The 14,371-nt window shown below is 36.5% G+C and overlaps 1 protein-coding gene across 1 annotated transcript; it reads left to right on the top strand.

Annotated features, from left to right (window-relative positions):
• Positions 1-1,535: 1,535 nt before the first annotated feature.
• Positions 1,536-6,750, top strand: LOC129498236 (olfactory receptor 2T29-like). The gene is made up of 2 exons (XM_055307522.1): positions 1,536-1,572; positions 5,792-6,750. Exons 1-2 carry the CDS (start codon positions 1,536-1,538, stop codon positions 6,748-6,750), a joined length of 996 nt encoding a protein of 331 aa, XP_055163497.1.
• Positions 6,751-14,371: the final 7,621 nt, after the last annotated feature.

Raw genomic sequence — 14,371 nt, 5'->3', positions numbered from 1 at the left:
ACGATCTGGGGGGGTGGAAGGAGAGGTGGGTGGGGAGTGGGGGGTGAACTGGGTGACGGGCACTGAGGTGGGCACTTGACGGGATGAGCACAGGGTGTTATTCTATATGTTGGCAAATTGAACACCAATAAAAAATAAATTTATAAAAAAATAATAATAAAAAAATGAAATAAGCATTATTTTTTTAAAATTATTTATTTATTTATTCATGAGAGACACACAGAGAGAAAGGCAGAGACGTAGGCAGAGGCAGAGGGAGAGGCAGGGTCCATGCAGGCTGTGCAATGTGGGACTAGATCCTAGGTCTCCAGGATCAACCCCTTGGCTAAAGGCAGACACTTAACCGCTGAGCCACCCAGGTGTCCCTAAAATAAGCATTATATGTAAATTCTACACTTAGCTGAAGAGACAAAAAAGTCATTATTTTGAGTAATGATTCAATTGTTCTATCAAGGCTATATATTAATAAAAAAGTATTCATTGACATTTTAAAATGAAGAAAATTGAGGGAAAAGTAGGTCAATGTATTGAGAAATGAGCTTTCCTTTGTTCAATGGATAATTTTATATTCTTTAAAAAGAGCAAAGATCAGCTCAGCAAATAAGGTACTTGTGATAATGAAAGTACTATACCCAGGAATTTGTTCCTTTGTTTTGAGTCTAGAGTTGATCAATTACATTTCATCGTAGATGTATTGCATTAAAAAAAAAAGATAGCATGAGACAGTGATCAGTGTAGTCCAGAACACATATATAGAAAAAGTTTCAGAAGAATTCTTTTGTATAATTGAAATATAACTGGCATATAATGTTATTTTAATTTTAGGTAAACAATACATTGATTAAACTTTCTTCTTAATGGTTTATGTTTCATATTTTTTATTATTAACACTCAACTTTTTTAAAAAAAGATTTTATCCATCTACTCATGAGAGACACATAGAGAGGCAGAGACATAGGCAGAGGGAGAAGCAGGCTCCTTGCCAGGGAACCCGATGCAGGACTTGATCCTAGGACTCCAGGACTGTGACCTGAGCCAAAGGCAGATGCTCAACCACTGAGCCACCCAGTGCCCAGCACTCAACTTTTAAATTATAAACAATTACCCTAAAATGCAATACTAAAGCAACACTGATTACAATGGAGTAACAAGAAAATGTATAATCTATACTTTTCAGTAATCTAATGAAGAGTGATTGAGATAAAATGTCAAGGAAACCCCTTCAATTTTATTCTCAATTCCAGCCCTGATAGGGGTGCTATCCTCGACCCATTAGTTTTTGAGTTGCAGATGCAACTCTCTTTTCTTCCAGATAAGAAACAGATAAGTATATTAATACTTCAGGCAATATTTTTGAAAATTAAATGAGGATAGATATACACTTTGAAAAGAACATATTTTATAACGTGAAAAAGGCTAAGACCACATATAAAACCGACATCTTGCAGATGAGATTTATTGATGATGGTGAAATTTGAGATTACTGTTACTATTGGTCAAGATTTCCAGTTAATAAGAAAACATTTTAAAAAGACATGAGGAGAGAAGCAGAACAGTGTGAAAGAGATACCTATTACCTTGTTGTTGTTGTTAAGTCTCTTAATTGCATTTTTTTTAAAGTCCCAGAAGGAATTTATCAATGGCAAAACTCATCAACTCCCATAACGGACATAGTGAAACCAGGATGATGTCACTGTCCTGTTTATACAGTCAACCACAGTCATACTCCATTACCCAGATGGATAAGGGCTACAGTGTCATCTCATGCTGAGTTAAATCCTATAGAAAGAATTGCAGGAGCAAAAGGGTAATTGATGATTTGACTTGTTCTCCTTTTGATACATGCTATTAATTCTTGACCATATTTCCCTAATTTTCCTGTCATCTATTTTTATGAAGAAAAACAAATGTGATTTTTTAAAAAATTAAGTATCATTGACATACAGCATTATATTTGTTTCAGGTTTATGTTATAATGGTTCAACAATTCCATACATTTCTAGTGCTCAAGATCAGTGTAGTCTTAATTGTCCGTTTTTGATTGAATCTTTCAGGTAGCAATAATTTACTGAAGCATACTAGGAAATGGCTTTTTTTTAGATTTTATTTATTTATTCATGAGAGACACAGAGGGAGGCGGAGACACAGGCAGAGGGAAAAGCAGGCCCCATGCAGGGGGCCCGAAGCGGGACTCCAGGGTCATGCCCTGGGCTGAAGGTGGCGCTAAACCACTGAGCCACCTGGGCTGCCCTGGAAATGGCTTTTTGATTTCCATTTATGTACGGACAAGAGAATACGCATGCCTCCCACGTTATTGAGTAATAGGTTTGTTTTATTGAAGCTGAAATTTTATAGAAGAAATGAGGCTGATTTTACTTTGTGTGGGCATTATTTCTGGTAGTTAGAAAACTGAAACAAATGTCTCAATTATATTGATGTTTCTTAGATGCAAGTGACAGTGGGTGATAATACCTAAATTGTAGACTGTGGAGGGAAGATAGTGTCTAGAGAGGTAAGGCAACATTATAGGCTTTGGGTTCCATCACATGATTTGAGACTGTGACAGAAATCCTCCCTCAGGTGAGTTGTATGATGTGAGGCAGTTACACCAATGATGTGGATTTTTTGTTTGTTTGTTTACGATTTTATTTATTTGAGAGCAAGAGAGGGCACGAGTAGGGGGAGGGCCGCACGGAGAGGGAGAAGCAGACTCTTGTCTGAGCAGGGAGCCTAAGTTGGGGCTCAATCCCAGGACCCCAAGAGCATGACCTGAGCTGAAGGCAGACACTTAACTGACTGAGCCACTCAGGTTCCCCTGTTTTTGTTTTGTTTTGCTTTCTTTCCAAGAGTTTGCTCTTTCGTTAATCTTATGTTACAATGCTTCCCCTGGGAATTTGAATTACTTATTTTGTAAAAAGGAGAAGATAAGATAATTAAATGCTTCATTGACACCTGGGGAAGGTAAAATATATAATGATATAGAACAATAGAACAATTTCTGGGATGTTGTCAGCTTCAGGTAAAGAGTTGATATTGTATCGCCACTGTTTAAAACAAAAGTAAATTCTATGCCCAATATGGGGTTCTTACAACCCCAAGATCAAGGGTCACTTGTTCTACCACAGACCATTCAGGTGCCCCTACCACCACTATTAATAATTCTTCAATTTAAATATTCACTGTTCTGTTTATGTCAAACTCTATCAACTGGTTAGAGAAAATAAGAATGAGCAGGTGGCCAGCTACTTTGCATGATATAAACAGCATTCAATTGTCTGCCTGGTGTGCTAGGTAAGCTGCTCAGAGGGGCTTGATCACACTGATTGCCATTTGCCCAAAAGCAGCAGAGATTTGCTTCATTTGGCCACAAACATTAACTGGGACAACAGGTATGTTTTGATTTTAATTGGGGTGTTTTAAACTTTTGCACAAAGGTCAACTTTCATGGGCCAGTGGGGGTGGAAAATGAGAATAAGATTACATCTTTCGATGCAATGTGTACCAGATTTATATTAAGACATCAAATTAATCTTTGGTATTGTCCACTACTTTAGCAACCCAGAACCTGGGACTATCGATAAGCTGAATATTATAATAGTCTTTGAAATCATGACAAGAGCATAGAGTGTTTTGAAAGTCAGAATTTATTCCTGAAATATCCCTGTATCATAATCATTCCTAAATTCTTCCTAGAGAGAAGAGCCAATGTTTCTTGTTTTGTTGTTAAGGAGTTTTACAATTTAGCATTTAATATGTCAGTAATTGAGAAGTTGTAAATGTTTGTTCTCTAGAAGTGAAAATAGAAAAGAAGTTATCCTTTTCAGAAAGAACAGATATATTTTACTTCTGCTGTGCTTTCTTATTTAATTTTGAGCTAGTTTAATTTTCTACTCTAATCACACACGCACAGTATTTTTGCTTGAATAGATGGACCGTGACCTCCTTTAGCACAATCAGTTTAATTTTTCTTTTGTTATGAGCATTTAACACATATACTTTCAGGCTTTCTGTAGTGAGATTGGAGGGGAGGGTTCTATTATAGCCAAGACAAACTCAGTGTTCTTCAGTGTTACTCCTTGCAACTCCATTGTTTTTACAAGCATAATCTACTTTATTGTCTATAGTAAGCATTTTTTTCAAGGAAATTGAGCCTTGTCTTGTAAATGGCAATGATCTTGTTAATACCTAGATTCTTCTTCCTGCAATTTAGAACAAATGGTAGATTTAAGTAGATGAAGTTGGAGAAGCATGTACTAGATAGACCTAAGATAGGATTTTCCATAAAGATCTACTTAACTGGGTAAAAATAATAAATATATCGTGTATATTTATTTGTATTTATATATTCATATGTATGTGTGTGTGTATAAAGTCTGGGACTGCAGAAATGATCAAATCTCAATTCTTATGTGTATGAATAAATACTAAAACTGGCAAACTGAAGTAACCCGTCTTATATTATAAAACACAAACCATGCTTTCCGTCTCTTATAGATTTTGTGTGACTATAAATATTAACTCTTTAAGAATATATGTGCTTATTCATGTGTAACTGGTAATGTTCTAAGCACTTTCATTATTTTATATCATTTAAAATATAATATCCTGAACACACCTGAGATCTAACCTTCTTAACCTATTTTTCTGTAAAGTGGACAAAAGAATTGTGGATAGAGGATAATCTGAACCCACACAGTACAACCTCAAAGTTAGAGCTCCTAAATCAATGGCCTTGGAATATCTAAGGTGTTAGTCATTGGTGAAGACCCTGATCTGCTGCTACGGGTGCATGGATCACTCTGCACAACCACAGAGCATCACAGTCTGGCTTGATTGTACATACAATGGGGGTTGAAATTTTTGGTATAAATATCCTCCAAAGCTATGTTTCAACTATTTTCTAAATCTTTCTTAAATAGAATGTATCTCTAGGAGTTTTTAAGAACCAATTAGATCCTTACACCAGAAAAACTGATTCAATTTTGACTTTCATAACCAAAAAGGTTAATAAATAAGAGATTTTCTTTTCTTTTTTTTCAATGATTCACATTTTTGCATGTGTTTTTATATGGGAGCAATTCTGAAAATTTCCATACTCATTGATAAATACTATCATCAGGAAACTTCATGACTTTGAACTGAGGCAGCCTTATTGTAGATTAGCAATAGTTAAAAATTTTTTAAATGTACTTGACAAAGAATGCTACAGTAGTTTTAGGTATACAACATAGGTATTCAATAAGTTATATGTTATGCTATGCCTACAACAAGTGTAGCTTCCATGTGTTACCATACAATATTATGGTAATATTATTGGCTATATTCCTTATGCTGTGTCTTTTATTCCTGTGATTTATTAATTCAATAACTGGAAGACTGTACATCCCATTCCCTGTCACCCATTCTGCCCATCACCCCATAGCACTCCTCCTTGGTAACCATCAATTTCTTCTCTATATTTCTAGGTCTCATACTGTTTTTATTTTTGTTATTTATTCATTTGTGTTTTTAGATTCCATATGAGTGAAATTATGTATATTTGTCTTTCTCAGTCTGACTTATTTCATTTACTATAATACCCTGGTGGGTCTGTTGTAAAAAGGAGCAGAACTTCACTCACTATTATAGTGGCATATACACTATATAATGTATGCAAACATATACACACAAGCATATATATGCACACACACACACTACACACATACAAGCTCATTAACATTTATTTCAGGTGGTCATATCTCATGAGTAATCTATTAACTCCAAGGTTCTCCTTGGTGAACCAGGTAAAAACCAATGGAGAACACTACTTGGATGGCCAACTATACTGTACAATCAGATTTTGACCTAGTGGGACTCTTCAGTCAATCCAAGCACCCAACTCTCCTCTGTGTGGTCATTTTCATGGCTCTCCTGATGGCCCTCTCTGGAAACACCATCCTGATCCTTCTGATACACTGTGATGCTCACCTCCACACCCCCATGTACTTTTTTATCACCCAGTTGTCTCTCATGGACGTGATGTACATTTCTGTCACTGTGCCCAAGATGCTCATGGACCAGGTCATGGGTGTGAATAAGATCTCAGCCCCTGAATGTGGGATGCAGATGTTTTTCTATTTGACACTAGGAGGTTCAGAATTTTTTCTTCTAGCTGCCATGGCCTATGACCGCTATGTGGCCATCTGCCATCCACTCCGTTATCCTGTCCTCATGAACCATAGAGTGTGTCTTTTCTTGGTGTCTTCCTCCTGGATTTTGGGATCTGTGGATGGATTTATGCTCACTCCTGTCACCATGACCTTCCCCTTCTGCAGATCCCGAGAGATTCACCATTTCTTCTGTGAGGTTCCTGCTGTAATGAAGCTCTCCTGCTCAGACACTTCCCTCTATGAGACACTCATGTACCTGTGCTGTGTCCTCATGCTCTTCATCACTATGACAGTCATTTTAAGCTCCTATTCTTTCATCCTCTTCACCATCCACAGGATGAACTCAGCAGAGGGACGGAAGAAGGCTTTTGCCACTTGTTCTTTCCACATGATGGTGGTTATCTCCTTCTATGGTGCTGCTGTCTACACCTACATGCTCCCCACCTCCTATCACACCCCTGAGAAGGACATGATTGTATCTGTCTTTTACACCATACTCACTCCTGTTCTAAATCCTTTAATTTATAGTCTTAGAAATAAGGATGTCACAAGGGCTCTAAAAAAAATGTTGAGTGGGGATCTGTCTTTCAGGAAACTCTAAAGTAAGAAATATTTGTACTAATGTTTTTTTCCCCTTCACTCTACAAATTAAAACTTTTGGATGCTATCCCAATGTTTTTCCTCAGATTGTCACACCATGCTGCGTTATCACCTATTCAGTCTTTTGGAGGAATCATTTTCTTGTACTGAAAGGCTGTTCATTTTTACACTTCTGCATTCAAAATATTTGAATAATTGTGTTGTATCCATGTTACATTTTCTGAAGTTTCCACTGTGATTCGGTGGAAGAATATTCATATTCTTAAGAAATACATAATAAAATATTTACAAACAATATAATAAGCTGTGTAACTGATGAAAGAGATAAATAGAGAGAGAAATGATAATGTAAATGGATATAAAGATATTGGAGAACCTAGGCAAAAGGTATATGAGTTTTAATTATACTATTATTATTTTAATCACAGTGATTTCCTGCAAATTTGAAATAACATAAAAATAAAACATAAAACATTGGACTTTTGTCAATTTTAATAATTTGTCCTTGCAGTATGGTGGTAGTGTAAGTGACAAATCTTGGGAGTGATGCACATATTAACATGACTGATCATTACTGCAACAATCCAGTTGGCCTTTTTTTTCCTTTTTTTTAATAATAAATTTATTTTTTATTGGTGTTCAATTTGCCAACATACAGAATAACTCCCAGTGCTCATCCCGTCAAGTGCCCCCCTCAGTGCCCGTCACCCATTTGTTGGCCTTTTTAAAATTAAGGTGATTTTGTTCTTTAGGTTCCAAACCTGAATACATCCAGTGGCTGTTTCCTCTCTGAAATCATTAGTTCATTGTGGTTGAAGGTACTGTGAGAAAAATATTAACCCCAAGAGGAGGAGGGCATAGTGAAGCTTTCCAGCATAAGGTGGCATCAGAGCTGAGATTTGAAGTATATAACTTATTATTCAAACAGAGGAAGACCATCAAACAACCAATCCTTCATTTGTTCAAAAAACATACCCAATGCCATATTATAATAAAAATAATAACAAACTGCTAATGAATTTAATATATAAATAACAAATGCCTACTGCCCTAAGGAATTTGATCTGTAGGTGCACTTTGTGGAAATAGTTGTAATAAAATACACAAATTGTTTTGAGCCTCATGTAGAAAGGGTGCAGCTAATAAGGACACATCAGTTCTACCAATGACATGTGAGTTCAGCCAAACAAAGAGGCTGAAAGGAAACCCGAGATCTCAATGTTGAACAATGAATGACTAGATGCTACCTTCATTCGAGTACTGGAGCCTGGGTAGGTCCAGAGCTTTTGCTCAAGGACATGATGACACAGAAAAGGAACACAATGAGCAAAGTTCAGGTGGTTGGCCAAACAGGAGGGAAATGTTCCAATGGCACCTCCTTCCAGGTTCACTTTGTACCCTCATTTCTTGCCCTTTTATGCTCCAGGTATTTACAAATGATGATAAAATGACCAGACCTGGATTTTAGAAAAGTTAAATAATTGGGAATAATTGGAGAAGAGCAACACTGTAGGTATGGAGACCAGGTGAATGAGGACGATGAGCTTGATAGTGTAGGTCTAAGTGGATGGACCATCCAAAGTGGAATAATGGGATTTTGGGATATAAGTGGGGCCTTCTTGAATCTATACCATAAAACCACAAGCTTCACTGCATGTTCAGTTTCTAATTAGCTGTGAGAATTTGTGAATTATCAGGTGGTTTCAAAGTTAGAGATTCCCCCTCCCTTTTTTTTTCTTGACATACTCAATTCTTTCATGGCTAGAAAATACGGATTTTGCAGTATTTTAGCAAACTGTGTTGGAGAATTAGTTTACAATATTTTTGTTGCGGTGAAATGGAATTAATATAATATGTACACTCTTTAAAAATAATTGAGAACTTTTCTTGGACCATAATGACACACATTTAATGGTTCCATTTAAAGCACTGTAGAGGGGCACCTGGGTGGCTCAGTGGTTGAACATCTGCTTTTGGCTCAGGTAGTGATCCTGGGAGGGGTCCTGAGATCAAATACCAGATCAGGCTCTCCAGATGGAGCTTGCTTCTCCCTCTGCCTATGTATCTGCCTCTCCCTGTGTGTCTCTCATGAACCAATAAATAAAATCTTAAAAAAAAACAAAAAACAAAAAAACAAAAACAAAAACAGGGTAGCCCAGGTGGCTCAGCAGTTTAGCGCCTGCCTTTGGCCCAGAATGGGATCCTGGAGTTCCGGATTGAGTCCCACACTGGGCTTCCTGCGTGGAGCCTGCTTCTCCCTCTGCCTGTGTCTCTGCCTCTCTCTCTCTCTCTCTCTCTCTCTCTCTCTCTCCTCTTTGTGTATTCTCATGAATAAATAAATAAAATCTTAAAAAAAAAACAGAAAGAGGAGGGCTTGGAATACAGATATCCGGGTGAGGGTGGGGGTACAAGGAGAAAAGTTAGTGTTGGAGAAACCTCTCAGGAGGAGCTCTGTGCAGCTAAGTTCCAGGCAAGCAGATATAGTGTACATGGGAGCAAGAAGACAAGCTACAGAAGAGATCGCTCAGAAAGAAGAGATTAGGAGAATTATAAAGCAGTCACAATACCCAGGGTATATTTATCAAAAGGGAATGGATACATACGGCAGAAAAAAAATAAGCAAATAAACTACCCGGAGACCTGATTTATTCTGGAAAAAACAATAACATGCCATCTTAAAGGAAATGTAACAAAATGCAACTAAAGACTTTAGTGTAAATATTTTTACCATCTTAATATAAAAATTGAATCTCAATTTAACAAAATCAGTAGAACTATTGGCATCATGGGAGATGTATGTTTGTGTGTAGATGCCAGAAGAGTGGAAGGGACCTAAATTCACATTACATCTAGTCAAACTTGTGCCAATTATTTCCCTATGGACTCTGAGCTCCAAGCCTATCATGTTATTCTGTTTTTAAATACCATATGAGCCAATCAACTTGATCAGGTCATGGGGTGCCCAGATTAAATATTATTCCTGAATTTGTCTGTGAATGTATCTAGATGAAATTAGCAACTGAACTGGTGGACTGGGGAAAACATGTCACCTTTTCTGATGGGGATGGGTATCATCCAATCCACTCAGGACCTGAATAGAATTAAAAAGCAGAGGAAGGAAGAATTCACTCTGCCTGCTTGATCTCTTGCACTTGAAATAGGGCCTTCCACATCAGCCATGCGCCATACCTCACAGTCCTTTTACCTCATTACCACTCCCTGCAGTACTTCTGCAAGATTCCAGTGGTGGCAACTGGCTTTGTGGATTTTTTTCTCCAAGTCTGGTTCACAGCTCAGGACTAAGGGCTTTTCTGATATCAGAAGCATAAAACTCGGGATAGTGATACTTTCTTACCAAAAATCTCTGCATATTTATCATCAGTAAACTACTTCATAAATTTTAAATGTTCATATTAATGATAGAAAAATCTTAGTGACAGATTAAGAAGACATTTCATTGTCATGCAATGGGATTGTGTGAATACATCTAAAATTATAAGTAATGTTTAAAAATGCCTTAAATACATATGCTAGAATGGAAAACACATAAAAATATGGGCCAATAAAGGAGAAAATTTATAGAAAATAGCTACAAGTAAATATGCCCAACAAAGAATTTCTTCCCCAATGTACAGGTACTTTAGATAACTATCTTGCTTTTAGTTATAAAAATGTAAAGAGACAGACAATTTAAAGACCAGGCACTAATGGAGGAGATAGCTGCACACATAACTATAATGGGTTAACAACAGTTTACACCTCATGACTGTTACAGAGAACAACTAAAAACATAAGTACTCCAACAAATTATTTTCCAATTCAGTGAGCTGGATATCATCATCAGCTAATTGTTCCTACAAGTCCAGGCACCTGAAAATGGTAAACTGTTTGTATCCCCTTAGACTTAACACTCAGGTTTCTGACTATTGAGCTTCAGCTCTTGATCCAAAATACACATTGGGTGCTGAGGACAATAATAATGATTATGCTGATGACAAAAACTAAAGCAAGAAATGTAAGCTAAGAAAGCTCCACTTCATAATGCTCAGGACAATAAAGACAATAAAAATATTGAATCACAAAGAACTTTAAGTGATTTGCTCAAGTCTGTAAGTGGCAAAATTGGGGTTGAGACCCAGCTCATCTGTGCTTTTAAAAAACAGAGTACTGCTTCTAATATTGATGATGATGTCAATCAAAACTGCTCAGTGCAGAAAATACTTAATGACAGAAAGAAAAACAAATCAACATGAATTTTTCAAATATACCCTTAATACATCACGTGCATGAAAAATGGGTATTATATGCAACTAATGAATAATTTGAACACTACATCTGAAATTAATGATATACTATATCTTGGTTAATTGAATTTAAATAAAAATACCATTAATGTCATATTTTGTAGTCTATTTTTTATTTTATTTTGTTTGTTTTACTTTCCTAACCATATATATATATATATATATATATATATATATATATATATATATATTGGAGTTCAATTTGCCAACATATAGCATAACACCCAGTGCTCATCCCATCAAATGCCAGAAGATGTAGATGCCAGAAGAATCTGGCAGTGCCCATTACCAGTCACCTCCACTCCCCACCCACCTCCCTTTCCACCACCCCTTGTTCCTTTCCCAGAGTTAGGAGTCTCTCATGTTCTGTCTCCCTCTCAGATATTTCCCACTCATTTTTCCTCCTTTCCCCTTTATTCCCTTTCATTATTTTTACATTCCCCAAATGAATGACACCATATAATGTTTGTCCTCCGATTGACTTATTTCACTCAGCATAACACCCTCCAGTTCCATCCATGTTGAAGCAAATGGTGGGTAATTGTCGTTTCTAATGGCTGAGGAATATTCCATTGTATACATAAACCACATCTTCTTTATCCATTCATCTTTCGATGGACACTGAGGCTCCTTCCACAGTTTGGCTATTGTGGACATTGCTGCTAGAAACATCGGGGTGCAGGTGTCCCGGCGTTTCACTGCATCTGTATCTTTGGAGTAAATCCCCAGCAGTGCAATTACTGGGTCATTGGGCGTATCTATTTTTAACTCTTTGAGGAACCTCCACACAATTTTCCAGAGTGGCTGAACCATTCATATTCCCACCTACAGTGCAAGAGGGTTCCCCTTTCTCCACATCCTCTCCAACATTTGTTGTTTCCTGCTTTGTTAATTTTCCCCATTCTCATTGGTGTGAGGTGGTATCTCATTGTGGTTTTGATTTGTATTTCCCTGAAGGCAAGTGATGCGGAGCATTTTCTCATGTGCTTGTTAGCCATGTGTATGTCTTCTTTGCAGAAATTTCTGTTCATGCCTTTTGCCCATTTCATGATTGGATTGTTTGTTTCTTTGCTGTTGTGTTTAATAAGTTCTTTATAGATCTTGGAAACTAGCCTTTTATCTGATAGGTCATTTGCAAATATCTTCTCCCATTCTGTAGGTTGTCTTTGAGTTTTGTTGACTGTTTCCGTTGCTGTGCAAATCTTCTTTTTTTTTCTTTCTTTCTTCTTTTTTTTTTTTGCAAAAGCTTCTTATCTTGATGAAGTCCCAATAGTTCATTTTTGCTTTAGTTTCTCTTGCCTTCGTGGATGTATCTTGCAAGAAGTTACTGTGGCCAAGTTCAAAAAGGGTGTTGCCTGTGTTTTCCTCTAGGATTTTGATGGGATCTTGTCTCACATTAGATCTTTCATCCATTTTCAGTTTATCTTTGTGTATGGTGCAAGAGAGTGGTCTAGTTTGATTCTTCTGCATGTGGATGTCCAATTTTCCCAGCACCATTTATTGAAGAGACTGTCTTTTTTCCAGTGGATAGTCTTTCCTCCTTTATTGAATATTAGTTGACCATAAAATTAAGGGTCCACTTCTGGATTCTCCATTCTGTTCCATTGATCTATGTGTCTGTTTTTGTGCCAGTACCACACTGTCTTGATGACCACAGCTTTGTAGTACAACCTGAAATCTGGCATTGTGATGCCCCCAGCTATGGTTTTCTTTTTTAATATTCCCGTGGCTATTTGAGGTCTTTTCAGATTCCACACAAATCTTAAGATAATTTGTTCCAACTTTCTGAAGAAAGTCCATAGTATTTTGATAGGGATTGCATTAAACGTGTAAATTGCCCTGGGTAACATTGACATTTTCACAATATTAATTCTGCCAATCCATGAGCATGGAATATTTTTCCATCTCTTTGTGTCTTCCTCAATTTCTTTCAGAAGCGTTCTATAGTTTTTAGGGTATAGATCCTTTACGTCTTTGGTTAGGTTTATTCCTAGGTATCTTATGCTTCTGGGTGCAAAGTAAATGGGATTGACTCCTTAATTTCTATGTTTTAAGGGACACACCAAGGACATATTTTAGTTTTAGAATAATGTAATGTATTAATTATCCACAAGGTGGCAGATGATTGATGCCAATTTGGTTTAGTAATACTTAATGGGGGACTGGATAGAATCTAAAAAAAAAAAAAAATCCCCTGGGGATTTCTTCAAATTTATGGATTTATTCTTCCTGTAAAGATACATCAAGCCAAAGGATAAAGAGGAGAAATATAAGTGTCCCAGATATAATCATGAATGATTCAGTTTGGTATTTAAAATATAAGTTAAGGTATTTAAAGTGTTAGTTATTTAGTGAATCAAGAGGGACTGTTGGTGAGAATTGTGCCTTGAGGACACACAGAAAAATCATAAATGAGCATATGATAAAAGCAGAACTGCCTTTACCACAATAAGTCACAAACTCAGAAAATCTCTGTTGTAAAAACACTGTTCCCTTTCTTGATTTTTAACAGGCTATCCTTCCTTAAGACAGGAAAATTTGGTACAGAGAGGTTAGGTAATATGTCCAAGGATACAAAACACAGAAATTAAAAAACCGAGAGTCAAACACCAGTGAGTTTAAGTACAAGCCTGTAATCTTAATGTCGCTCTCCTTTGCATCTGAAATTGGCATGTAGGGTAGAAGTAATTTAAAACATTTAAACTTGAATAAGAAAAAAAAATCAACTCAGAAAAAAAATCAGCTCAAAAGCTGAACAGTTACTGGGCATATGCAAAGATAGAAGTCTAAACATTTTAATAAAATCTATTGTAACAGAACGACTATTCACTGAATATATTAGATAATACAGCTTGTCACCAGAGAAGGCATCACAAAGACTAGTTTAAAGACTAAATGTACTGTGGGGTGTTTTTAACTCATATATTTAAATAATTAGTATGTTGAGGGGACAGTATGTTACCTTATGATTCCAAAGTGTATCATGTTATACAATAAGCTCCACATGGCCAATAATTTTGGTTAAAAAACCCTTAATTTCACAGAGAGATCAATTCACTGAAGTAAACAGCTATAAATAATACATGCTTCAAGGTCTAGGCATTGGAAAAACAAATGATTACTACATATTTTATTCATATAAGAAATGCTAAGTCTGTAGAAGTAGTGATAGCAGTTGTTTTTTTTCTGTTTTTCTTGTCATTTCTATTGCCATAATTAATTGTAGGTAATACATTGTGTGTTTACTATTTGCTAGGTACCACTTATTCGACTATTTGACAAACATGCCTGCGCTAAATCATAAATCATTCCCAAGAC

Source organism: Nyctereutes procyonoides, unplaced genomic scaffold (assembly GCF_905146905.1).
Source record: "Nyctereutes procyonoides isolate TBG_1078 unplaced genomic scaffold, NYPRO_anot_genome, whole genome shotgun sequence".
Classification (NCBI taxonomy): domain Eukaryota; kingdom Metazoa; phylum Chordata; class Mammalia; order Carnivora; family Canidae; genus Nyctereutes; species Nyctereutes procyonoides.
This window is presented reverse-complemented; position numbering and strand designations above follow the sequence as displayed.